This window comes from Phaseolus vulgaris, chromosome 2 (assembly GCF_000499845.2).
Source record: "Phaseolus vulgaris cultivar G19833 chromosome 2, P. vulgaris v2.0, whole genome shotgun sequence".
Lineage (NCBI taxonomy): Eukaryota > Viridiplantae > Streptophyta > Magnoliopsida > Fabales > Fabaceae > Phaseolus > Phaseolus vulgaris.
Window position 1 is genome coordinate 9,371,129 of NC_023758.2, and position 26,933 is coordinate 9,398,061.

The 26,933-nt window shown below is 33.1% G+C and overlaps 2 protein-coding genes across 11 annotated transcripts; one reads left to right on the forward strand and one right to left on the reverse strand.

Moving 5' to 3' along the window:
- Positions 1–8,726: 8,726 nt before the first annotated feature.
- LOC137810610 (uncharacterized) lies at positions 8,727–10,487 on the forward strand. Its single transcript, XM_068611968.1, has one exon. The coding sequence runs from the start codon at positions 9,495–9,497 to the stop codon at positions 10,293–10,295; it is 801 nt and encodes a 266-aa protein (XP_068468069.1). The 5' UTR covers positions 8,727–9,494; the 3' UTR covers positions 10,296–10,487.
- A 3,111-nt stretch (positions 10,488–13,598) lies between these two features.
- Positions 13,599–18,355, reverse strand: LOC137810611 (AMSH-like ubiquitin thioesterase 2). Of its 10 annotated transcripts, none has more exons than XM_068611970.1 (10): positions 18,214–18,355; positions 17,670–17,714; positions 17,550–17,587; positions 17,088–17,370; positions 16,824–16,913; positions 16,030–16,092; positions 15,829–15,903; positions 15,074–15,136; positions 14,502–14,554; positions 13,599–14,088 (listed from the first exon to the last, which is right to left on the reverse strand). In XM_068611970.1, exons 2-10 carry the CDS (start codon positions 17,712–17,714, stop codon positions 13,914–13,916), a joined length of 885 nt encoding a protein of 294 aa, XP_068468071.1. In that variant the 5' UTR covers positions 18,214–18,355; the 3' UTR covers positions 13,599–13,913. The 10 variants fall into 10 exon arrangements, with proteins under 10 accessions (XP_068468071.1, XP_068468072.1, XP_068468070.1 ...); XM_068611971.1 differs by having other exon boundaries at positions 18,123–18,224; XM_068611969.1 differs by lacking the exon at positions 18,214–18,355 and adding an exon at positions 18,071–18,169.
- Between the last annotated feature and the right edge of the window lie 8,578 nt (positions 18,356–26,933).

The following is a 26,933-nucleotide window of genomic DNA, read 5'->3' on the forward strand; positions in this document are numbered from 1 at the left end:
AATTGTAAGAAAGTAACGCAAACTAGTGTGTGTAGGAATTTTATGAGGACCCTATACATCAAAATGTAAAAGTGAAAAAGGAAATTTTGTGGTTATTAAGCTTTTGGAAAAAGGCAGGCGTGCATGCTTAGCCTTTGGAAAAATTGTACAATTATTTCCTAGTTCTTTATGATGATCCAGGAGTAAATGTGACATTAATTTTAAATGAGAAAAAAAGGGTGACCTAGGCGTAAATGTCATAAGTCGGACGGTTGAGAGACATGGAAAATAATCGATTCATTCTTTGATGGATGCATGTAGTATAGACCACCACACTGTCTACCCGAGCCACTCATCTTCCCCAAAACCAAGTCCAACAAAATACAAAATTTAGAAAAGAATAGAATGCATCAATTTAGGCCAATTGTGAGTTTGTTGGTTGAAACCAACTTCAAGTTAAAAGATGGGACACATAAAGACATTTTTAAGTGTGAGTTTGAGATTAAAAATAACCATGTCAATGTGTGTGACTTGTGTTGTAGCACCATTCGGTAAATTGACACTTGTAATATTGGAAGATTTGGGTTCAGTTAAAAGAGACATTTGGGAAACGATGTGATCCATGCGCCAATATCCAAAATCCAATAATTTGTGCTACTAGAATTAACAGACACAAGAGTTGATGGAATCAAACCCGTGGCATTTGCGTATGCGTCAACATTACCAAAATTATTTTGATTTAATGAATTGATTGCTTGAGCCAATTTTTGAATCTGCTCCGCGGCGAATCCTTGCATAAGACGGTCTTTCTCCCTCTGCTCAAGATGTTTCTGACGTTGATTGCAAGTCATAGTGGAACAGTATTTGTAAAATATGCAGTTACTGTCATGGTCCTTTGCGAAATGGTTGCAATTGATTTTTGTATTTGAAAAACTACAAAAGGATCTTTCTGAGAAAACTGATCCTGCAAGTCAACCCACACTTCACGTGCTATTTTGGCATGGATAATCCTTTCGATGATGTCTGATTCAACAACATGAGTTAGCCAAGAAAGTATCATGTTGTTGCATTGGTTCCATTGTTCAAACAGAAAGGGTTCTTTATCCTATGACGGTTCTTTAATTGTGTCGTCAACAAAATCGATCTTCTTCTTTACGGTTATAGGAACCAAGACATGACCTCGTTGATCTGAATGATTAATATAAAATGGGTGTGAGAGATCAACGGTTGAATCGGTTGCCATGGTAGTATGAGTGTTTTTAGAAAGTATGAAAATTTTGATAATCAAGAGCACCAAGATCATGCTCTGATACCATGACAAGAATAGATAAATTGATTTCAGATTGAATGAATTCTAATTGAAGGAGTGTAGTATATATATACAAAGATTTGATCTCATCTTCTCCAAAATTATAATTACAGAAAATAAATATATAACTTAATTAGGTCTATTTAATCAACTAATTATATCATATAATGATATATAACTTTCTTAATAACTAATTAAGTTATATAATAACTATTTATATCACATAATAATTGATATATAATTTTTTAATAATTAAAAATAATATTAGATTATAATATTCAAGTAAGAAACTATTATGTCACTGTTTTCTTATTCAAGTGTTTTTTTTATTACGTTATCATTATCAGGTTTTTATTCCATAATATTTATATTTTTTTTTTATGTAAGAGTATATATAGACACTACAAGAAAATCTCATGAAATAAATTTTTAGAGACCAAAATAATTAGTTGCAATATTAACTAAATTAGAGACAATTTTAGAAACTAAATAAAAAATTGGTTTCTAAATTAGTTTTCTATTATTGTTAAATAGTTTATAAATTAGTATCTAATTAGCAACCAAGGTTTTAGAGACCAAATTTAGAAACTAAATAATTGGTAGTTAAAACTTTGGTCGCTAATTAGATACCAATTTAAAAACTATTTAACAATAATAGAAAGTAATTTAGAAACCAATTTTTTATTTAGTTTCTAAAATGGTCTCTAATTTAGTTACTAGTGCAACTAATTATTTTAGTAACTAAAAATTGGTTTCTATTTCATGGTTTTCTTGTAGTGAGATAAATTGAGTTACACATAAATTTATTTATTAAAAATGATTTTTAAAATATTATTATTTTATATAATCTTTTATTTATAAAAGAAATAGACTTTTTTTTAATAAATCAATGTTTTTTTTTGTGACCAGAAATGACGGTGATGGTAAAGGATATATAAGAACGAATTTTTTTTATTAACACCTTCTGCCCATTAACATATACTTGACATTGCATACGTGACATTGGGTGAGGATGTAGCAGTGAGGTTTTTTGTAATTCTTATGGGAGTGATGTGACTGAGGGCAGTTTGGTAAGGGTGTAAGGATTTAGCATTTGAGTGCGGGTGCGGAAGGGAGAGAGTTTTGAATGAAAGGGAAGGTCGAACGAAAGGGAGAAAGAAGCAGCGACCTCATCGGAGGGAGGAAGAAAGAAACAACAACCTCGTCGGAGGAGGGAAAAAGAAACATCGGGAAGCACAAACCAAGCACTAGAACAAGCGAAACACAAATCATACTTTTTTTTCAGTGTAGGGCATTGGAAATCAGGTAAACGTCTTTCTTGTCTAATTGTCGCTGCTTTCTTTGTTTGTGTTAACATGATATATTACATCGGTTAGATGGCTTAACCGGTGTAATATAGCGCACTCACAAAAGAAATAAAAAAAAATAGTCAAAAAATTTAAGTGAAAGCGTGGTATATTACACCTGTTAGATGGCTTAACCGATGCTATATACCACACTCACAACAAAGTAAATAAAAAATGTTCAAAAAATTTAAGTGAAAGCGTAGTATATTACACTGGTTGGATGACTTAACCGATGTAATATATTGGACCACACCGAAAAACACAGTACCACCACGGAAAATGCACCACACCAGCAAATAGACCAACGACAACGAACACGACAACGGAAGAACATCAGTGTCACAACACAAACAAATGGAAACAGAACTAGAAAGGGACCAACCATTGAGAACTCGAACAAGAGAACAAAGGTAGCGAGATCCAATTTGACCTAAAAATTTATTATTTCATAAATTTCAACCGAACTTGCCACGTCAACAAACACAATCTCAGAATGATATATCATTGTCATATCTACAACGTCAAATGTATATTACTCTACAGAAATGGTCGGGACTGAAAAATAAACTAATATTGATTAAGAGACGTTTATAACCCATATAACTATATTTCTGTTAAAGTAACTTGAAATGTGTGTTAACTATAAACCTAACACACAACTTAATTAATACTGAAAAATATCTTATCATTAAGATATCCTTTTAAGTATTCTACATTCTCCGCTCGTACCACGCTTCTAACTTTGTATTGTTACATTTTGAAAAAAAAAGTCTCTTTCAAATTGAGAGTTAATTAGTGAGGATTAAAAAATAATATTAAATACCAATAAAATAATATTTTTAATAGCAACAAGAAAATCTAGTGTTAAAGAACACAATTAACTCTATTTAAAAAGAACACAGTTATCTTGTGAGTTACCATCTTAGGTTACTTTCAAACTATTATTACAGTATATCAAATAGTAGTAAAGTTGAACAACTTTTCATGAGCCCATTGGTAAAAGGTATTTTTTTGTTAAAATTAGAATACTAAATTTTTTATGACTAAGTAAAACATTATCCACCTCTTTGGGTCAATTTATTGAACATGATTCTAGAAGTAAAGCTTATCCACCTCTCGTAAATTTGAAAGTCAATGAAAACCTAATAAGGTTGCTAAATATGGAAACATACGAGTCAAACTTGGGTTATAGGACTATTCACAATTAAATTAGTTTAATATATCAGCGTAGTTCTTGCCTAACAAGGAATGTGAATTCTTTTATCTGTATCACAAAAAGCAAAACCTCAAGAATCTTTCTATGCCAGTATTCTTTACACATTATATCAGAGTTTTAATAATCAAATATAATATTTAGATCTCATTTCACGAGATTTACAGGAAAAGAAATAAGAAAGATATCCTTTATACGAACAGAGATATTATAAGAATATTTATCTGTTATCCATTTATTATGCTTTTTGGCCTGATTTTAGGTCTTATTCAATTTCGTCAATCAACTTCACAGAATAACCTATAGTTTTTTGAGTTTGGATTTGCATTAACGTTTGTGTAAATTTCAGGTGATATTCTTTAAGGCAGAACACTCTCTCCTATTAAACAACAAATAAAAATTGAATAATGGAACCAAAATTAGTGAACACAGTATGATCCTCAATATTTAGTAATTGGAAGTAGTAATTAAATTAAGTGTTAAATATGTTTTTAGGTATTTACTTTAACGCAAAATTAATTTTTGTCCTCATCTATATTATATATAAATTTTATAAATATTTATAGTAAAAAAATTATTAAAATATGTTTTTGTTATAGACGAATTTTCAATTCTAATGTTAAAATATTTCATGTTAACTCATTGTTGATGTTATAATATTTATGTTAAAATTCGTTTCTTACACTAAAAATTAATAAAAATTTATTCTAATAGTTTTTTTATTATAAATAAGAAAAATGAAATTTAGATTAAAAGAATAATAATTTAATATTATAATAATAAAAAATGAAAATAATATATTCACTCTTTAAATAAAATAAGATTCTCCCACAATATCTCTGTTTTGTAGATTTATGAAGTTTAAGCACGTGTGTGAACATGTGACATATAATACGCGTGACTACCATTTTCTATTTGGTTCAATGTGAAGAACTTGATTAATCAACGCGTTTGTGATTGACTTCCAGAAAAAAGTTGAATGGGTCTTTTCTTCACCTCATTTACCATGCAATGATATATCTTTTTAGGAGCATAGTTGTCATATTCTTATAATGCACATAGCAAGTCCTTGGACGGTCTTGGAATAAACTTTGGTTTATTTCTCATAATTTTGTTCAATGCGATGTAAAAAACAATATTTCTCCATCCTACACTTTCTTTAGCTACAAAACACAACTAAAACCTTAGGTACCTTAGTCAATTAACAGGGCTAATAAATGGTTAATTAAGTACTACAAAAGTTTAAAACAACAACTCATTATTTAATGCGGTTTTAGGGTTAGATATTGTCTTTTCAAAACGCGGTGATATTTTTTAAATTAACTTGATTTAAGAAGACGGCTATTTGTAATTGTCACATTCTTAAATCAAAGTGCTTGATTTAAGAATGCGACTATTACAAATAGCTTTTTAAATAATTTTTTACCCTAATTCTGAAGCGTGCCACTTACCCTTTCATAGTTTTTTTCTTCTTGGCACTTCGTGTTTTCTCTCTGTTTCTACTCTGATGTTTCTATCTTCTTATGCGGGCTTCATTATGTTCTCATACCATTGTAAGTTTGTTTCGATCAACTCTATTTCCAATGGTTTATAAATTTTTTTTGTTTCATTTATTTGTTTGTTTCTTGCATTGGCGAAGGGTTCTCTGGCGCTTCGTTTTCTCTTATATTTTTGCTCTCGTGCTTCCTCTCGTCTTCTGCGACCCTTCATTGTCTTCTTCGTGCCATTGTAAGTTCATTTTGAGCTCTCTTTCTTTTTCACCATTGGTTTATATATTTGTTTCGTTTCTCTTATTTGTTTGTTTTCTTGTATTGGCGAATGAAGTTTATCTTGTATGGACAACTTGTGACATATGAAGTTTGGGTCTATTCCCAATGTATGAGGCACTTCATGCGAACAAGTTTGCATTGATTTTTAGCACCTTTTCGACCTCATTCCTCAAGGACTCCCTTATAAATCGCCCCACCTTATTGCACTGGCCCGTGTGCGTCCCGAGTTGTACCTCTAGGTCCATCGCAGGTTGAACGATTTTTGTCAAACTCCATCTTGGGATCAAGATCTACCTTTCCGAGCTCTAGCGAATGGAATTCTGTAGGTTTCACAGAATTATTGGAGATTTTCACATTGTAGATCCTTTGGGTCATTCCCTTGTCTAGGTCTATTGGTATTTTCACTTCCTCCGAGTAAGCCAGGTCTTAGGTCGCTCCTGGTTTGGTGAGCTTCTTTACCAAATAGGGATGACCTTTAAGCTTTAGGCATAGCATTCTCAAACCACCTTTTACTCGGCTTTGACCGTGATGATCTCGCTCTACTCTCTCAGGAATTTCATCGTCATGTGAGGTGTTGATACAACAACCCCCAATTGGTTAAGGGTTCTTCGACCGATGATGACGTTATATGAGGTACATGCATCGACCAAGATATATCAAACTGTTAGAGACCAGTGCACCTCTCTAGTGCCAAAAGTTGTGAGAAGGTCAATGTACCCCTTTGTGTGAATCCTCTCCCTCGCAAAATCAAGCAATGTGTTTCGAGAATGTCCAATTTTTTGAACACCGACAAGAATAAGACGTCAATCAAACTCCCTTGATCAATTAGGACTTCTGACCTTCTAGTTTGCAATTGTGGCAGTGATTATCACTAGGTCATCCTGCTCGGGATCCCGTATAAAGAAATCTTCAATGGTGAAGAGGATATTCAGCAAGGAGCGGGGTGGTAGGAGGCTGACCGAGTTAATGCTCCTAAGATACCTTTTCTTGGCTCAGCTTATATGGTCTCTTCTCCGAAGCCTCCGGCTATGGTGTTGATATCACCTCGCCCTATACTCACTTCGGGTATCCTCGGGTTTTCCTGCTCGCAATCGAATTCTTCTACCTTGGGTTGAGCGGTCCCGACTCTGCTTCTTTCGAGTGTATCCACCCAATACAAACCTCGACCTCGTTCGCCGCGTCCGCCCCTTCATCCTCGACCATGGCCCTTAAATGATTTTCTACCATGATCATGGTGGACCTTATGTATGAATCAGTTCAACACCCTCGATCTGATCAGCTCCTCCAAGAGGTCCTTCACTTTAAATCATTATTCCGTACTATGCCCCTAGTTTCAATGATAGCTACAGTGTTTGATGGGGTCTTCTAAAGGATTGTTGGGGTTCAGTGATGGTAATCGAATGAGTTCCAAATTGAAGGTCTCCTGAAAAACCATCTCTCTTGTTGTGTTAGGGTGTAGTTCTCGAATTTTTCTAACTTTTTTTTTCTTGAAAGACAAAAGTGTTGTGGAGGCCAGGACCCTCATAGCCTTTCGTCGAGCATCAACATTCTCTTTGATGCTAATGTATCTTGTCGCCTTTGCTTGCAACCGATCCATATCCTTTGGGGAATCCAAATACAAAGTGTCCAAGAATTTCCCTGAACGTAAACCTATAAGGAGGGTATGTATGGCTACCGCCTAGTGTAGGTATGGAATATTTAATGTGACTCCGAAAAATCGGGCCATGTAATGCCTCAAACCTTCCCTTTCCCCTTGCACGAAATTGTGCAAAGATGCTGAGGTTGCATATATTGGCTTGCAATCGGTGAACTTGGCTAGGAATCATGCACATAGGGTATTGATGGATTCAATTGAGTTTCTAGACAGAGAATAGTACCATTCCAGGGCCACTCCCACCAGTGTGGTTGGGAAAAGCCTACAACGTACGACCATATTCTCCAAGAACAAATTAACTTGTGTCATGTATGCCTTGACATGAGCCTCGGGATTCGAGGTCCCATTCTACTTCTCCAGGTTGGGCCATTCCCATTTTTGTGGCAGTTGGGTCCTCATAACCTTGGAGGTGAAGGAAGGTTAGCCTTCGTCGTTTCATTGAGTAAAGGGTTGGTCACTGCCTTCAAGGGTTGATGTTCATACCCTTGACTCTCCTTCCACGAGGATCTCAATGTGGTTGATATCCGTGTTTCCTTCCATGATGACCTGAGCGTATAGACATGGGAGGGTGCCCTCTTCTGACTGAGAATTTGGGAGAATTTTGCTGGGACTCCACCATGTACTCGGTAAAGTTCCTATCGTCCTAGGTGTAGTCATCATTTCTTTGGGCAATTTGATTTTACAGTGCCTGCATTTTCGCCTCGTGTTGTTCTTTCAAAGACGTCATGTCTTTCTCCATCTTGTCATGTTTCTACTTGAGAGTGGTTTCATTGTTTTTTTGCATGTTTTCCTCATTCCTTCAAAGATGGCCTCGAGCTAGGCATTTAGGTTGTGCTGCGAGGAGCTCATTTTGTGATACGTTCGATGTTATGGTGGTCGTGGAATAATGTTTTACCAGTGTCCGAAGGTGGACGCCAAATGTTCTTAACAAAAAATGCTCGAAGGATGTCTTGATGAGGATCTTTATATTCTTTCACAAATCTATCTTCAGCTAATTTTCAGACAAAGGGAGAGGTGCACCAGAAAAATATTTTTCGATGTTAAAATAAGTAAGAACGCAACGATGATTGTATGAGTGTAAAATATGTGAGTGTAAGAATATTAGATATGATCAATTGTATTTTTTGAAAAATTTGTATTTATAGATTTTTTTATGGTAACTTTTAGGTTGATCGAATGATAACCATTTATAACTTATAAATAACCATTTAATAATAAAAGCTCATAACCATTTAATAATAAAACCTCTTTGTCTATCTAACTATATTGACAAGAATGAAAATTCTAATATCGAAATTTTGAGAAATTAAACGATTGAACTCTTAAATTCTGGAATCAATACTTTGGTACCCAAAACCTTCTTATCGCTTAAATCAAAATTTCAATAATTAATAAAAACTGAATAGAGTAAATCTTTGGATATAGAGTCCCTATAAATACAACACCAGCGTGAATTTGTAAACCATACTTGAATTTTACCGAGTTAAAATCATAACTTCAAATGAGAACACTTTAACAGAGAGAATAAAAAGTTGACTTCACTCATCTTTAGGACAAAAAATAATAAATGTGAGCCTCACATTGATACACCGAAGCAACTTCTAAACCCTTCTTCGTGCGTGTTCTCATTAAGCTAATAGTTGAGAAGCTTCAGCAGCAAGAAAATCACCTAAGCAATTACGCAACAGCAGTTAGTGAAGCAAAAGTCATCACTGAGATCAGCCACTGCCACTTCCATTAATTATCATTACATAACCCGTGAACTCTGCATCACATCAATAATAGTCATGCACAAATTTAAATATTTTTTCAACCTACAACAATATCTCCACATTAGAACCACCCATTTTAAAAAACACCAAGCTTTCAAATTTGGACTTCAACTCTTCTTATTGGCGGATTCCCTTCTGGAAGAAACCACGAAGAAGAGCTGAGTCTACGTGTTCTTCCTTCTCCACCAACGAACAAACACGTGGGACGTGTGAGAACACTTTTAACAAAAAAAAAGCACGCAAAGGGCCAAAAATTTGAAAGTTGAAATTCAAAAGACCAAATACATTTCAATACCCTCTACCTCACACCCCGCATATATAAACCCAACCATTCCCCTTCTCACCCTTCAATCAAATATCTGCATCTCCAAAAACCTTCTTTATATAATAACCGTCGTTTCGGTTTTCTTGCCAAAACACACACAACACGCAAACGCAACACACTCACTGAAATGCAAGCCGTTTCGCGCTCACCTACACCCTCCATGTTTGGGGATTCTTCTGACGAGTTCACCCGCTCTGCTGGAAACTTCGAACGCGATTTCATTGCAAAACTCAAAATCGATGAACACAAAAACGAAGAAGAATACAAAAACGAAGAAGAACACAACGAAGGTGAGGTAGAAGAAGAAAGCGAACACGGAGAAGAGGATGAGGAATTTAGCTTCATGCTTGTGAATTCCGACGGATCGCCGATCTCCGCCGACGACGCCTTCGACAACGGTCAGATTCGTCCGTTGTTTCCGATTTTCAACCAGGATCTTCTCTTCTCCGATGATTACGATGGCGGCGTCCATCCGCCGATAAATCTATTCGTCGAACATCCGGAAGATTCGCTGTCGCCGTCGATGTCGCCTTCGACGGGCAAACTTGTGGAATCTCCGCCGCCGGAGGGATCGTACTGCGAGTGGAATCCAAAGGCTGCGGTGAAGAGCAACTCCACGGGATTCTCGAAGCTGTGGAGATTCCGCGATGTGAAACTGCGAAGCAACAGCGACGGGAAGGACACGTTCGTGTTCTTGAACCACGCGCCGGCGGCGAAGCCAGCGGAGAAGGCGAGAGGCGTGATGGTGAAGAAGGTTGAGGTGAAGAAGGGGAAAACTACATCGTCGTCTGCGCACGAGAAACATTACGTGATGAACAGAGCGAGGAAAGAGAGCGATAAACGCAAGTCGTACTTGCCGTACAGGCAAGATCTGTTCGGGTTCTTCTCCACTTCCCACGGATTGAGCAGGAATGTTCATCCTTATTGAGAATCATTTTTTCTCATCTCATTGATTCAAAAATTTTATTGATTTGTATGTAGATAATGGTTTGAAATTCCCCAACCTAACTAGGTGTAATTATAATTAAATTGGATCATAATGTCGTGTTCTAGAGTTCAAATATTTGGACATACTCTATTTTTTGTGTGGAAAGAGATGATCAGAGAATTGCAATCAGCAGTATTATTTTTCTTTTGTGCCTGCCGACGATACTATTTTTCGTTAACTATCATAACCAGAGAATTTCCATCACCATAACTAATTGCTTACAAAGACACATATAATCATTTATTTGGGGATATTTGTCTCAACCACTTAAAGCAGAGACATAATAAATATGAATGATCTGTCCAAAACGTCGGTGGTTCCACCCTCTGCATGCACCATAAATGCAAACACAGAAGTATCAGTGACACACCCAAAGAGAAACACACAAACTTTGACTTTTGAAAACTTAATAATTAAATAGCATTAGATATATCTAACATCATGGCCTCATTTTTAATTAAATATACACACATCTCTGCAAATAAGATAATGGGAAGATTCACAATAATTTCTTTTGTCTGATAATAGAAACTATATATATTTATATTTTATAAAATTTAATTCGTACTTAAAGACCTACCAAACAAGACCTAAAGAACACACTCAGCAACTTCTTTTGCATTCATTTCTTATAGAGAAAGATATGAAATGGCAGAAACTGAAACAAATTTGAAAGTTTCAACCATTAAAAATTTCGAGATTAATAGTTGAAATTATAGAGATTACTTAAATTTAAAAAATCTTGTTAACCAATTTTTTAAAGAGAGTGTGAAGAAACTTAATTATGTTTTATTACACGAAAGTATAAGTACTTTATTTAAAATAATTTGTACAGTAGTGATATGGTAGTAATTGGTTTTGCCATAAAATGATTTTTATATGAGATGAAAATGGTGGAAGTTGCAACTTGTGATTCTTCTGTCTTCTATTTTGTTGTTATGCAAGGAAGAAGATTCCAAATGTTCATTGGATATGCTTATTTCTCAAGAAATAATCACTAGGAAATAACAACCTAATTACCTCCGAACTTTGTAAGAAACTGATCCATAAGATGAGGGGTAGGGTATGTACTTTGAAGAAGAATATTTATGTCCACAAACAATTTATTGGGTGCATTATCGTTTACGCGTCCCAAAATATTTTATCCCTGTAAGTTCAAAGCCACAAACATGTATTTTTCAAAAGGGTCTTCTAACCTGTGTATTTGGATATTCATTAAGAAATTAAAATTAAAAAAAAAATGTTATTAATTATCAAGTTGGTTTGATTTCGGTTAGGCTAATCTAAAGTGCATCTAATTAAGTCATTTCTAGAATTGCTAAAATGAACTTAATATCTTAAGCTGCTTCCAATAGTTCATAAATTAAGTTGAACTAAAAATTAATAATCTAAATTGAAGTAAATAAATTTGACTCAACTCATTTTTAGTGTGTCTCAAATAAGTTTAAGTTAAAGTAACACAGATTCACGAGTTACTACATTTAGTCCATTTTTAAAAATAATAAGTATAACTTTTTTTTTAAAATAATTATATATATATATATATATGTTAATGTTTATAATGAATCAAATCATTCTGTATAAAATTTGAAATTAATTTTCCTATTACGATTTATTTTTAAAATAAGTATTTTATTTTTAAAATTCATAACTGTCTATTTTTTTAAATCGAACCAAAATAATGGTTGACTTGAAATAGGGTTAATCTAAGTCAAAAGCCCATTAATAAATACGAGTTAATATAATTTTCTACAGACTGACAGATTATCAAATAAATTATATATATTTTTATTTAATCTTTTAAAAAGCGAGTCAAAATGGTGTGTTAGTCATTGGCTCCAAATAGGATTAACTAGAACAAGTGTAGTTTATATTTACAAAATTAATTTCATAATTATAATACCCTTAAACCCTAAACCTAATTTAATAACTCCATATATTTTGAGTTTGATATTATAATATATGTACCTGTTCAGAACCTGAGTAATATTGATCCACGTCGATACATAATTATTATTGTGTCTCCAACTGTCCAATTCTTCAAGTTTTTATTTTTTCTCGCGCACGTTCTTCTGGTCGGCGGGGTACCTGCGATTGCACTCCGATGCTCAAGTCAGTGCTAGTGCTTAGTTAGATTTCTCTGATATTATGAAAACGTATATTCTCCCCTTTCAGAAGTTCCTTTAGTAGGTTGACTTGGACCTTGGCTATGTGGACCAAGTAAATGATTGCGAGAGACATGCTTAGTGGTCTCTGGGTCGTGCCTGGTGGTTCCTTGATATTAAGGAAGTGTTCTATGAAGTGTCTTTGACTCTCTCAATGGAGGTTACAACTGTTTATTTTCCACGTGTATCTATATTTATTTATTTATTTAATATGCAACCCTCGATCGTCCAATACCGACCGGTATAATATACAAATATGATTAAGAAAAAGTAGATTTTATTTAGAGTTACCGATCAGATTTTAAGACAGGTTAATTATTAACTATTAGAATGCGTATAATTTAAAATGCACATGGTTTGATTTTGTTTTGGAGGTAAATTATTTAACTTAAATACTAATAACATAAACATAATAAAAATAATAATTTTATAATGATTAAAAATATTATTTAAATATATATATATATATATATTTCATAAAATATATTTTGTAATTATTTTAATTATATTTATTAAAAATTGTTTTCAACTAATATTTTTTTTCCGATATACATTAATATTAGTCAGCATTTTTTATATCAATATTGATAGTGTTTTTTTCTTTATTGATGTTAAAAGCAGTTAAAACATAATTTTTACTTTGATATAAAAGTGAAATTCTAATTTAAGTTTAGAAGATGGAAATTATAATTTTATCAAATATTATTATTTTAACTAATTACCATTTAAATCATACAAAAGTTAACTTTGACCCAAAATGTTTAATGTTTGTTTAGACGAAATTTTTCATAAAATAATAAATAAATAAAATTAAGTTTTACATAAGTGAAAAAGCATAAAAATAAAATAAAATAAACTTTTACATAAATTAAAATTAGTTGATATACTAGTTAAAAATAAAAAATTGAAAATATACCAGAGAGTTTCTAACAACTACCTTGTACACAAATTCCTTTTAATTTATAAAAAAAGTCAAATTCATTTTTTTCATATACTTTTCTTGCTTAATATTTTTTATGAAGAAGCTAAGGACTTCCAGGAAAAATAAATATGAAAAATAAAATAAGTTTCAAACTGGTTACACCAACTCCAACCTTCTGGAATCAAAAGAGAACTTAGTGAATAAATCCTGTGACAATGAGCTAGAAAACAAAGAGGGAAGTACTAAACCTACCTTATTACATTAGACAAAACATAACTATTGTTGTTTCTTAGACCTTATTACATTAGACAAAACATAACTATTGTTGTTTCTGAGACTAGAAAGAGAAACTGATTATTATTTAGTATGCTTACACTGACTTGTTGATAATTGTGTATCAGCATTGTTCTTATTGTTCTTTCAGTACACTTGTATCTGTCATATTATACAGTGTTGTATTCAATGTCAATTTTAGCGTAAATCAAAGATTTCAAATCTTAGATTAGAATTTCTGTAGACATTTGAGCAGTGCTCATACACAGGGTTGCCATTATCTGGTTCTTTGTGTGGATGAAATCCTGTCTCCTGGCAATTTTTCAGAATATTCATTCCTTCAGGGTCCACTAGACGAAATACTCCACAGCTCCTGGACAAAAATACTAAATTTGAGTTCCCAGATATCTTAGCATATAGCATTTCTGGTACTTGGAATCAGGCTTATTATTGTGGTTCAAGAGAAGCTAGCAAAAGTACTTTAGCATCATACAATAGTTTTATAATCCAAATCAGATTCAGAGGAACATATTCTGGTTTAGTTCAAAATATCTTACATTCATTCAGCTCCCTTATTATCTCAAACTGAAAGTTGGATGCAGTTATTGGTGTAAGGAATTTCTTTTAAAAAGGAAAGGGAAAAAAAGAAGATAGAAAAATTTAAGTAGAATAGACTAGATGTCCAAATTTTAGGTGAAAGACAGCAGTTAATATATAAGCACAGAGATAACAATAGGAATTGGAGAGAATTTGTCCATATTGTAGAACAAAAGATGGTAGATAGACCTTATGTTATCATTTGGTGCCAAGACAATGGCAAATGCCTCAGGAATCATCATCTGATAAAATAACACCAAACAGAGTGAAAAATTGTCTGGAAAAGGAAAATAGATGGAGACTATACTTTTAAGTAAATATCCGTTCGAGTTTTATTAGTTAGGTTGATTATAATTATCCCCTATGAACCATTTTAAGTTCTTTTGTTAAAGGAAAACTTTTGTAATTGTACTTTCCTAATACACATACAATTCAACTTTAGCAGAAAGAACTAAATATCCATATATTATACCATCATATACAGACTGCAGTCATCTTATCCCAAACCATAATGTCCCTAATCACTGATTGCCACCAAAATCATAAAGGATGTGCTATTAATTATATTTGAATATGTCAACTATTCAATGCAACCATGGTCCAAATGAAAACTTTGATGATAAAAGTAACATGTATTCTTAAAGGAGATCATAGTTTAAATGCCGATACAAGGTGATAATAGTTGAGAAAAGAATTGCTTTTACAAGAAAAATGCAGATCCACAGAACCTAATTAATAATGCAAATACTTGGATCAGTCACCTGGTAGGAATATTGAGTGTGCAGATCCACAGATGACATGAAACAACTTTGAGAAGGATGTGTCTGAAAAAGTTTAGAAAAAAAGGGGTTAGAGAAGTCAAACCAGGAGAATATTCTCTTCAAAAAGGATTTATGATATGAAAATAGTTTAGGCTCTAGTGATGACATATCTTGATCAAAGTGAATAATCTCCAAAGAAGGAAAAAAAACATTTCTTAGCTGGATAAAAACTCCCTAGTAAGCTTCAGTAGTTACATGCTTAAACAATAATTTTGGGCAAAGTAGCTACCCTAATTTAATAGATTGCCAAGTGGTGTTGACTTTTGCAACTCCTTTCACGCTCACATGAAAACAACCCAACCAACACTGAATCTAATTAACCCCTTCCTTAATCCACTGTTAAAAGCTATTTCTTGTGTTTATGTAAAGGAAAATTTGTCTTCCTTTTAAGAATCGTAGTTTCAGACCACCTTTAACACTAAGATGTAGTCAGGTCAGGTATATCTCATCTAAACATACTGTTCATTTCTGGGTTTCATTCCCAATGGGATGATGTTTCCTGCCCAACTTAATTAACCAAACCTAAACCAACCCAATCTTGCCACGTTAAGTTTGTTTTGATTGATATCTTCCCCCACAAACCTGTGATCAAATCACTGCAAAATTGATTTGTGAAATTCCATGTGTTCAACCCAAACCAACCAGCAAAAACCTCTACTCTTGATTAGCATTAGTGAGAAGGTGGGAAGACATACATGGATCCATCCTACAGGACAAAGGGATCTTTCATTTAGAATTTTGAAAACTTCCTCCTCATTTGTAGCTTGACACTGTAATTCAGTTATCATCAAATTAGCAACAATTAATAATAAAATCATGCCCTCTTGAAAGTATCTGTTCAAAATAGTTTAAAGCCGTAGGTTAGAAGAATGTAAGGCTAAGATCCAGATACTAACAGAATTGGAAGCGGATTCCTGCTTTGGTATAATCAGAGTAGTCATATAGAGGGTTCCCTTTTCCTGGAAAATTGAAGGATATGATCATATATCAGTTTCAAATTCTGTAATGCATTTGATCAAATCAGACTCTTCACTTCTTTTCCATAAAACACAATCTTGGCAGATGAAAATCTATTAAATACCATTAAGAAGAAATTGAAAACAATCATACAAGATATAAAGTACTAACAAATTCAGCCAACCTAGAAAACACAACCAGAAATAAACATGACATGAGTACATTCATATGACTAAGATAGGAAGGGGGGGAAATATTTCGGTTATAACATAGATTAATTAAATGAGGGGAGCAATCTTGCTTATTCAAAGTCTAGAAAAAGACCGAAAATAAGGAGTAATTATGCGGGAGGTATGACTAACTGCTCTGTAGTGAAAATTTTCTGATAATAACATAATCTGATGTATGATCAGTTAGTTATAATTATATGTAGATATTTTAAAAAAATAAGAAGCTAGTTTATGTTTATTTACAATATTTTCTTTTAAAAGAAGCAGCTAATTTATGTGAAGCTAAGTCGTTCAAAATACTTTCTGATTCAGATTTATATGCTTTTTAGCTTCCCATTATTTTGAGAAGTTGAAACTAGTACCTGCAAAATGAAAAAAAAAGGTGCTTCTTTTACAAGAAAAATGGCACCACACAGGCCCAATATTTCTGTATTCACAAAGACTTTATGATGACTAGCCAAAGACAGCGAAAGACTAAGTTATGGTTTTACAATGATTCTTACAAGACAGGCACCAAGTATACCACAAGTTTCCAAATCCTTTTCTGTATTTTGTTTAGCAAGATCTAGAAAGTCCTCCATCAACCGCATTGACTGGAAAACACAAAAAGAATACTTATTAAACATAAATAGTCTGCAATAGTCAAGGGTCTCTATGATGTTAATCATATAAAGCATCAGTCCAGCAGTGCCACATATTTGAAAATAGACAGTTTTGATGTTCAGTGAGATAGGTTCAGACATGGATGAGTGGATCTTAGTTCTTACAATATGAACATCGCGCATACTCTTAGAGGAGGTTGACTCATTATCTGATTTTGAGGATCCATCACCTGAATTAAAAACTGTAACATGAGAACTTTGTGCATCTTGAGGCACTCTCTCCACAAAACACAAGGCAGGGGAAGGCCATGACTGAGTTACTTTATCAAGCATGAAGTATCTGTTGGTTGTCATAATAGCACTTGGTTTACAAACCAATGAGCAGCAACTCAAATTTCCTAATTGGGATGATGAAGCCCCAGATGGATCCACGTCATCAGAAATCATGCTGCATTCGATCCGTACAGAACAAATTAATATTGTATGTGTATTATATTCTATGTTTCTAGCAACACCTACAATCTGTGCAGGCTTCAGGAAGTTCTAGGAAACTTGGAAAAATCATTCCTCCTCTCACCCAAAAAAGATGAAGTACGAAACAGAAGATGTTGAATATGATATTTATACCTTTGAAAACTGCTCTCTGCCGCATCACAGTTTCTAACCTGCCATAGAAAGTCCTATAAATGATAAAGATCACCAACTGTAATTTAAAAAGGAAAAAGGGGGTTGATGTGCAGCCTTTACCTTCCTATTACTTACATCCTGTTCTTCATTAGAACCTTTGTACATCTGAAAGATCAGTGGTTGAACAATCAAATTGTATATTTTAAAGATTCAAAAACACCTTAAAGATAGAGAATCATATATACTAAAGATACTTTATCTTCTTTTTTTACATCAAACCCAAGTACTTTTACATCGTCTTTCTCAGCCCAAGGATAATCCCATATGAGCAGCAGCAATCAAACCTAGGCACTAAATGGTAGCTAATTACGAGATCCAGATTAAACCACCTTTGAACAAATAAAATAAACTTATGCAACACAATAAAAAAAGAGTGATTGAAAAAACGGTTGGTCTGCACATTTTCAAGTATAAATGAACTGTGAAAACCCTCTATTTGCAAAATTATTCAATTTTCCAACCTTTTTCTTGTAAAGATGATCAATATCCATATTCTCTTTCATAAAGACTCACCCTTTTTCCTGTTTTGACTAAAAATGCTGTTAATTTGTTTCTGGCACTCTCTATAGCAGATGAAATAAGGGAAGGGATCAATATTTGTTACCTTACTACAGTAAAGTTTTCTTTTATCAACTGAGTTGAATGATTCGGTTGCTGAAATACACGTGCACCTTGGAGAGAATCTGCTAGTGAATCAACCAATAAAAAGATCGACCTCTATCCTTCTCAGATATGACAAATATATATATATATATATATATATATATATATAATAAATTTCATCTAAGATTTTCTGAAGACCTTGCATAATCTCAATCCTGAGAATTGTATTACATAAATACATGTGAACTGTTGGGAAGAAAAATGGGCAGCATATTATTTGTTTCTTTTCAACAAGACAATATCTTTTAAATTCCAAACATTTTGTTTTAAATTCTTATCATCAGTTTATGTTAGAAAATATCTACATATACATGATTCTTTACAATTGTTTCTAATATAGAAAAAACAATTGTTAAAATTAAGTTTTATAAGATTCTCGTATACTTTTTTAAAATATAATTTTTAACTTAAATATAAATTGTACATGTATAGGCAAAGAGAGTTTAGATAGTATCTCGAACTGGTAGTAGAAATGTTCATGTGTTGGTTGTCTCCTCATTCTCACTTTAAGTCTCTTCCTTTAATGGCTAGTGTTCAGTTGGGATTGACCTAAGAAAGGTACTCCGACGATCAAGTAAGTACTCTATCTAAAGAGTGTATAGTATAAACTGGTAAAAACATACCTTATACCTCGATGAAGGATTTATTTATAGTGTTTAGTCATGAGTATTTGTTGTGATAGACCGAATCTATCAAATGTCAGTGTTAATTGATTTCTAGCATGATCCCTGATTTTTAGGGAGGTATATTGGTATATTTGGAGAATATCTTTAATAAATCAATATCTTCCACTAAATCAATGTTAGCAAATTTCTGAGGGATGCCACCCGGATTCGGTTGGACATAATTATGATTTGTAGGGAGTTTTCATAACGGTCTCTAATACCATTTATTGAGTGTTTTAAATGTATCTTAATGCGTTCGGTCGATCGCCAAAACCAAGTGACTGACTTATCCAGTAACTCTACCGAACTCGTGATGTGTTTAATGTTGAGTTTCTCGTAAAACTCAACAAGTCCTCGGTCGATGAATTGTCGACCGTTATCAGTGATGATGACATGAGGTATACCGAAACGACAAACAATGTTTCGTCATACAAAATTTTGAACATTTCGAGTTGTGATGGTCGCTAATGGCTCAACCTTTATCCATTTAGAGAAATAATCAATTCTAACAAGTAGAAATTTACACTGTCCTTTTCCTGGGCTGAAAGGTCCAATAATATCCATTCCCCACTTTTAAAATGACCGTGGAGAGAATATAATGTAGATTCTCGTGCTTTTGGTGTGATATGGTGTCGTATTCTTGACACTTAAACATTTTTGGACAAATTTTGTGTGATCACCTTGCACGGTCGGCTAGTATTAGCCTGCTCTTAGTACTTTAGCAGCCATTGTTCTTGCTCCCAGGTGAGTTCCACATACCCCCTCATGTATTTCCCGCATGACATAGTCAGCTTGGTCGAGGGAAACACATTTTAGCAATGGTCGAGTGTATCCTCATCAATAGAGGTCGGCACCGATGAGAACAAATCAAACGACTTGCTGTCTCATTATTTTTTCCTGTTGCGCTTCGCAATCACCATTTTCTAGAAACTATTTGATAGGTGTCATCCAATTTTTTTGTACCCTAGTTGTCATGCATTCGTGCGTGCCAACACTAGGATTTTTGAGGTTGATGTAGATGACCGACTGATGAAGCTTTTTTTCTTAATGGTTGCAATTCGTGAAAGCATGACAACTCTAGTGTTGTGATCCCTGTGGATATATTCAATTCTAACATTTTTGAATTTGGTCATCAAACTTCGGACGAGGTGATAATACCTTTGCAGTAGAGAATCTTCGACTTCAAATTCTTCTTTAAGTTGTCCGACAACGAGCTGAGAATCACTTCTACAAATAAGATGTTTATCCTCCATATCATGTACTAGATTGAGGTCGGCTATGATGGTCTCGTATTCGGCTTGATTGCTTGATGTTATAAATCAAACTTTAAGGCTTGCTCAAGGAGAATATCGCTCAGGCTTTAAAGCACTACCTCTGCTTCGCATGATTTACTATTAGATGTCCATCAACATTTAAGGTCCATTTGAAGTCCTCAGTCTTGGTCGGACGAGGACTAAGTTCAACTGTAAAATCAGCTAAGGCTTGAGACTTAATTACCCTCATGAGCTAATATTGAATCTGAAATTCTGACAGTTCTACGACCCATCTGATCATTCGACTGGTGATAAGTGTCAAATTTCAGTAATATTTCATATTAAAATATAGGCACTTATGAGTATTAATTACTAATTTACATATAAAATAATGTTTAATTTTTGAATTTATACTTTTATATTTTTTATTATCTTTATTTGAATAAGAGTATTTTATTCCCAAATTCGGTGTTAATTTCAGGTTTTTAGGGAAGAATGGAGATTATTGAGCTAAAGATGAATAATATAAGCTAAAAGGAGAAAGTTGGAAGGTCCAGAAACACACAAAAAGTCTAACCCAACACTCGCTCAAACAACCCAGCAAGAATGTTCCAACAACGTTTTTGGAAATCGACGCCTTTCTCGATCAAGCGAGAACGCATCAGACAAATTGGGCTATTTTTATGTTTTATCAAAAAGTCCATCAGTGCGATGCAGGAAGTCACATAACCCTAATAAATTAGGTTACATAGGGGCTAGAGACACAACCCTAGTGTGCTAGATTGAGAGGAAAACACAATTGAGTGGTTTGAAACCAATTGGGAGAATGGAAGGTGCTAGAAGTATGTGTGGTTAATTCTACCCTTTGGGATTGAGAGTAATCTGTTTGAACTCCGATGTATTGAGGTGATATTTAAATATGATATAATATTATGTTCTTGATTGATTATTTGGTATTGTTGTTTTGTTTATCACTCTTGATCTAGAATCTTAAATCTAGCTTAAAAGTATTTTTAAGGTTTTGACCTAAACAACAATATTTAACATATTTGAGTGTTAGGAATAGACTTGAAATTTTAATTGCTATTAACGTCTAAGCTTGATTATAAGTTTTTCTTATAAATAAGCGAGGGAGCGATATTTAGGGAATATTCTTAGTAATTTTATATGCAAGGAATCAATATAAATGATTTTTATACGAGCATCAATTTAAATCAAAGAACATAATGTTAACATGCTAATCAAAATACATAAGAGTGAGAAAGATGAAACCTAATACCTATTTTTCCAACTTGAAGCAACCAATTCATTGTCTGTTTTCTTATTAATCATCGCCAACACAACCATTTTCAACACATTTTTAATTGTTTTTTTTTTATATTTAGTGAGTAATTGTACTTGATAATTCACTGTTTCTGGTGGGATCGATATCCATCCTTAGGGACAAATTATTACTTCTGATAATGTGGTGCACTTGTCATAAAAAGTCAACAGTCGCCCATATTCGGCTTCGCTAATATCTTCATAATCGGATACTCAGTCTTGACTATTATGCGATGATTTTGAAAATACATTCGCATTCTTCGTGCAGTAACTACTAATTTCAAGGCTACCCGACTTACAAAATAAACTGGTCGTTCTTCTTTCAACTTCTTGTACTAGTGATGCACTGACCGCTTTTTCTGATACCGCAAGATAGACTATTATTGGCCCTGTATTGTCCGGCTTTTGAATGATTAGAATGGATGCTAAGAAAGCTTTTAATTGAAAAAAATATTTCTTCGCATTTGTCCATCCATTCGAATTTAGCTGTTTTGCGTAACAGTGTACGATGAGCTTACTTTTCTCTACTAACTTTGGCACAAATCTGGAAAGAATTGTGAGTCGACCGATTAGCTTATGAATTTCCTTCACATTTTGGGGCTAGATTTTTCTGGATTTGCTTTTATACCATGATGGGTGAGCATATAACCCAAAAACTTTCCTTCTTCTATCATGAACGCACACTTGTCGGGGTTGAGCCGCATGCCATGGTCTTGAAGGGCTTGAAAAATTTCCTTGAGATCTTGGATATGTTATAGACATGAGTCATATTTGACTACAATGTCATCTACATAAACTTTGATGTTTCGGCCGAGCATCCCTTTAAAGATGTAATCCATCAACCTTTGATAAGTGGCTCCAACATTCTTGAGGCCAGACGACATGTACTCATAATAGAAGTTGTCACAGTTGGTCATGAACGTGTTTTTTCCTCATCTCTTGGGTGCATCTGGATTTGATTGTATCCTGAGTGTGCATCCAAAAACCTAAAATATTGTGACTGGTCGCTCCATCTACTAGGTGGTCGATGCTCGGTAAAGGATATGAATCCTTTCAGACAGGCTTTGTTAAGTTCAGTGTAGTCAGTACACATTCTCCATTTTCCATTTGCTTTTTTAACCATAACTCCATTGACTAACTAGGTTGTGTAGTGTGCTTTCTTGATAAAACCGACTTTGACTAACTTGTTAGCTTCTTGTCGTGCAACATCACGTTTTTCTTCCCCATTTTCATTTCTTCTGGGTGAACAATTTTTCTTCCTTGTATATAGAAAGTCGTTGTGTAATAATGTTCGGACTCACTTCAAGCATATCTGAAGTTGTCTAAGCAAACAAATCAACATTATCAATCAATGTTTGACTCACCAATTTATTGTCGTCCGGCTTTAAAGAAGTCTCTTTGTGTGTTGCATGTTCTTCATCACATAGGGGTAACGGGCGATGTTCTTCGCCTGGTTCAATGCGAGTCTCATTCATCCGAGGGTCGAGATCGACCATATGCTCTCTTCTTAGGGATTTTTTTTTCACAACAGCAATCTTTGGTCGACCCTCTAGATCCTGATGAGTGTCTTCTTCATCCGGTTGATCATCCGCGTGTAATGCCTTGTATAGTTGATTGGTTGGTTTGACTTTCAAGCTTGCAACATAACATTCGCGAGTTGTCTTCTGATCAATGAATGGTAACTATATCACCTCCTGCTGAGGGAAATTTCATGGCAAGGTGTTGTGTGGGAACTATTGCTTTAAGGTGGTTAATGAACGACCGACCGAGCAATATATTATAGGAGGTTTTGCATTCACCAAAATGTACCTGATTGTGATAGTTTTACAAAGATATCTACCTTCTTTGAATCTGGTATACAAGTCGATGTAACCTCGCGTGATAGTTTCATCTATTTTTTATAGACGTTCATGTGTTCGTCCAGATCTGTAGAACCATCATGGAGTTTGATACTAGGTCCCTTCCATTTGGAAGGGAGTTGTGCCTCCATGATCTCATCAGTGAAAGTAATGGAGATCAAGATCAAGAAGAGAAAGAAGCCGAAGAAGAAGATGCTCAGAGGATTATTAGCTCGTCATCATTTTTACCTCAAAGGATTACAAAGAGCAAATTTAAAGAATTAGGAAGTAGTGGTCAAATGTTTTCTCTTGTTGTAGTATTTTTTGTATAAAATGTAAAAATGCTTAATATAGTGTTTAGGAAGGTGCTTAGAGGGAAACCTAAAGATACCTCTTATGTAAAACATCTTTAGATATTAGCTTTAGAAAATTCTAGAAGATATCCCTTCCTCCTTCACTTTAGGCGCTAGAAGTGGGAGAGTTATAAGGGAACTTTAGTTAGCTTCTTTTGTAAGCCTCTTGTACTTACATGACCGGTCATTCTCCTATATAAGGAGGGCTTGAGTCCTTCTAAATACAGATTTGATATTTTGAGTACAGAAATTCTCCCAAATTGGTGAGTGATTGAGAGACTTGTGTCTTCTCTTATTCTAGTCTTATCTTGAGAGCAATCTTGGAACCTCAAGTGGCGGCATCTACACTCATCTTGAAGCTTTGCATCCTTCAAGTGGCGTGTTCCTCTCCAAGGACTCCAACCACATAAGTTCTCTTCTCCTTTCCATCTTATTCATCCATTTCCATTCCCAAATAAACTCTAAAAACATGTCTTAGGCTTTTCTAATCTTTTGTAATCAGTTCATTTGCTTTTTCTTGCACTTTTGTTCCTATCATGTTTTGTTCGGTTCATTTCACTCCTTTACTGTTTTAATCATTTCATTAGCTTTCTTTCATGCTTTTGTTTGGTTCATTTGCTTTCTAGATAGTTTAATCGGTTCATTTGACAAGAAATGGGTTTCCATATGAGTTTTGTCTTGGTTGCTTAAGATTTGGTGAGTTTTTGAACGAAAGAACATTGATCCAATTCTAGAAAAGTGTCTAATCATATTCCAAATCAAATTGAATCCATAACATGTCTATGAAACATCTCTATTTTGTTATTGGAATCATATCAGAAAGGGTGTCCCTTTGGGTCATCATCATCGTCAGCTATGTGAGTTCGATCGGTTTGATGTCGGGACGCTTGTTGAGTGTGTGTCCGAACGGTTGCTGATTTCTCCTGGTTGTGATTATTATTTGAATGAGATTGCTCTCTCCGTTCTAATCCATCAAGTCAACGTTTCAACTCCTCAATTTGTTCTTTGAGTAGGCGCATCTCTTCTTCATTTTTTTTGTCTTTCCTCCATGCCCTTCTGGCACATCTCCTCCATCTGCTTTTAGAGTGTTTGAAACACGGTGATATGTTCCTTAGTGATTCGATCAATGTTGATCGTGTTTCTCGTTGAAATCATTATTGCTTGTTTGAATTTGAACTCTATCTCGACCCCACGGTGGACCCCAATTGTACCTGTATAGGAAAAGAGGGGCTAGATAGTACTTGAAACTGGTGGTATAATTATTGATGGTTGCCTCTTCGCTCCTCACTTCAAGTTTCTTCCTTTAATTGTTGGTGCTCGGTCGGGGTTGACCTAAAAAAGGTACTCCGACGATCAAGTAAGTATTCTGTGTATAAACTGTATAGTGAAAATTGATAAAAACGTACTTTACACCTTTGTGGAGGATTTATTTATAGTGTTTAGTCATGTGTTGTGATGGACTGAATCTATCAAATATCAATGTTAATTGATTTCTTGCATGATCCCTAATTTATAGGGAGATATACTGGTATATTGGTATATTTGGAAAATATCTTTAATAAATCAATATCTTCCACTAAATCAGTGTTAGCAAATTTCTGAGGGATGTCACCCGGATTCGGTTGGACATAATTATGATTTGTAGGGAGTTTTCACAACGGTCTCTACTACCATTTATTGAGTGTTTTAAATGTATCTTAATGCGTTCGGTCGGTCACCAAAACTAGTAACCATTGGTACGCAAACTAATTTAAATTTATAAATAAATTTATTTTATTTTTCATTAGAGGGTTTTATAAAAAAAAACTTTTTAGAATAGGTTCGAAAATTATGTCATTATATATTATTTATAGTTTACATGTGAAACAAAATGAGGTATGACTCTAACCTAATTTAAATATAGTTTACAATTTATTAAGAAAATAGTTCCATATAAGTTACAAGTTAATCAATGTGTCCATTAAGTCGTCTCTTTTCCTGTACCTACATAATTTTTTTTTGGCACTCTTCTTAAAATACCAAAATATCATTTTTTTTATTGATGTTTTTCATTTTGAAATGGGTGATTGGAAAAAATTTGAATTATAGAATTCGATGTTTTACATTTTGGAATGGATAATCCAAAAAAAATTTACAATATAGATCGAAAAATATTTTCAGATTGAAAATATCTTTCAACTTTTATAATTCAGAATGAGTTTTTATAATCTCGAAGTTATTTTTAAATCTAGAAATACCTTTCAGATTTTACAAATCTAAGAAGAAGTGTAAATAGAAAAAATATATATTTCTAAATTGTAAAATTAAAACTATATTTAAAAAAAAAATATTTTCGTCTTATCTATGGGATGCCAACAAAAACTATGGAGATGCAAGAAAAAAACTATGGAGATGCAGGAAGAAAGAAACTTATAAACTTCATCCATATCAATATGCCCAATGAGTCATTCACTTTTTGCATCTTCATTCTCCTTATCTTCATAATAATATAAGTTGTAGTTATTTGTACATATTTATCTAAACAATATTAATATTTTCTTCATTTTTAATATTTAATTTAATTCTTTAAAAATATTTTTCGTTGTTGTAAATTAACATAATTTTTTTTTCAGATTTTGTGTTTTTTATTTATATAAATGTGTCACATTTTACTTTTTAATGATAGTATTTTCCTTTTATAATTATAATTAATATGTCATTTTTATTTTTAAATTTATAATTATTATTTAATTATATATATATATATATCTATTATAATTATTATTAATTAATGTTAGAAATAAATTACAAGAAACTCGAAACAAACAAACTTTAATCATTATATCATTCAAATTTTGTTTTTAAATTTTGTGATTATAATTATTATTATTTATTAATTTAATTATCAATACTAATATAATTAATAATATAAAAATTATTAATATTATTCATATATTAATATTAATATCATTTATATTATTAATTTTATTAATATTATTATTATTCAAATTATTAACATTAATAATAATAATAATAATATTAATCATAATACTAATTTTATTATTATTATTAATATTCACAATATTACTTAATAATATTAATATTATTAAAAATTCTTAAAAACTATTATATATTATTAAAAAATATTTTAGATATTATTAAAAATTATTAAATATTATTGAAAATTACTAAATATTATTAATTATTATTATACATTATTAAATATTATTAATTATTATTAAACATTATT

Excerpts from the sequence above, each read along its gene's own strand:
- LOC137810611 (XM_068611969.1), bottom strand. The coding sequence starts at position 18,112 with ATGAAAGAGAATATGGATATTGATCATCTTTACAAGAAAAAG. Across the intron at positions 17,588-17,669 it reads AGGATGTAAGTAATAGGAAG|GTTAGAAACTGTGATGCGGC; the intron begins GTAAAGGCTGCA and ends TTTCTATGGCAG. Across the intron at positions 14,089-14,501 it reads GCACCAAATGATAACATAAG|GAGCTGTGGAGTATTTCGTC; the intron begins GTCTATCTACCA and ends ATTTTTGTCCAG.
- LOC137810610 (XM_068611968.1), top strand. The coding sequence starts at position 9,495 with ATGCAAGCCGTTTCGCGCTCACCTACACCCTCCATGTTTGGGGATTCT.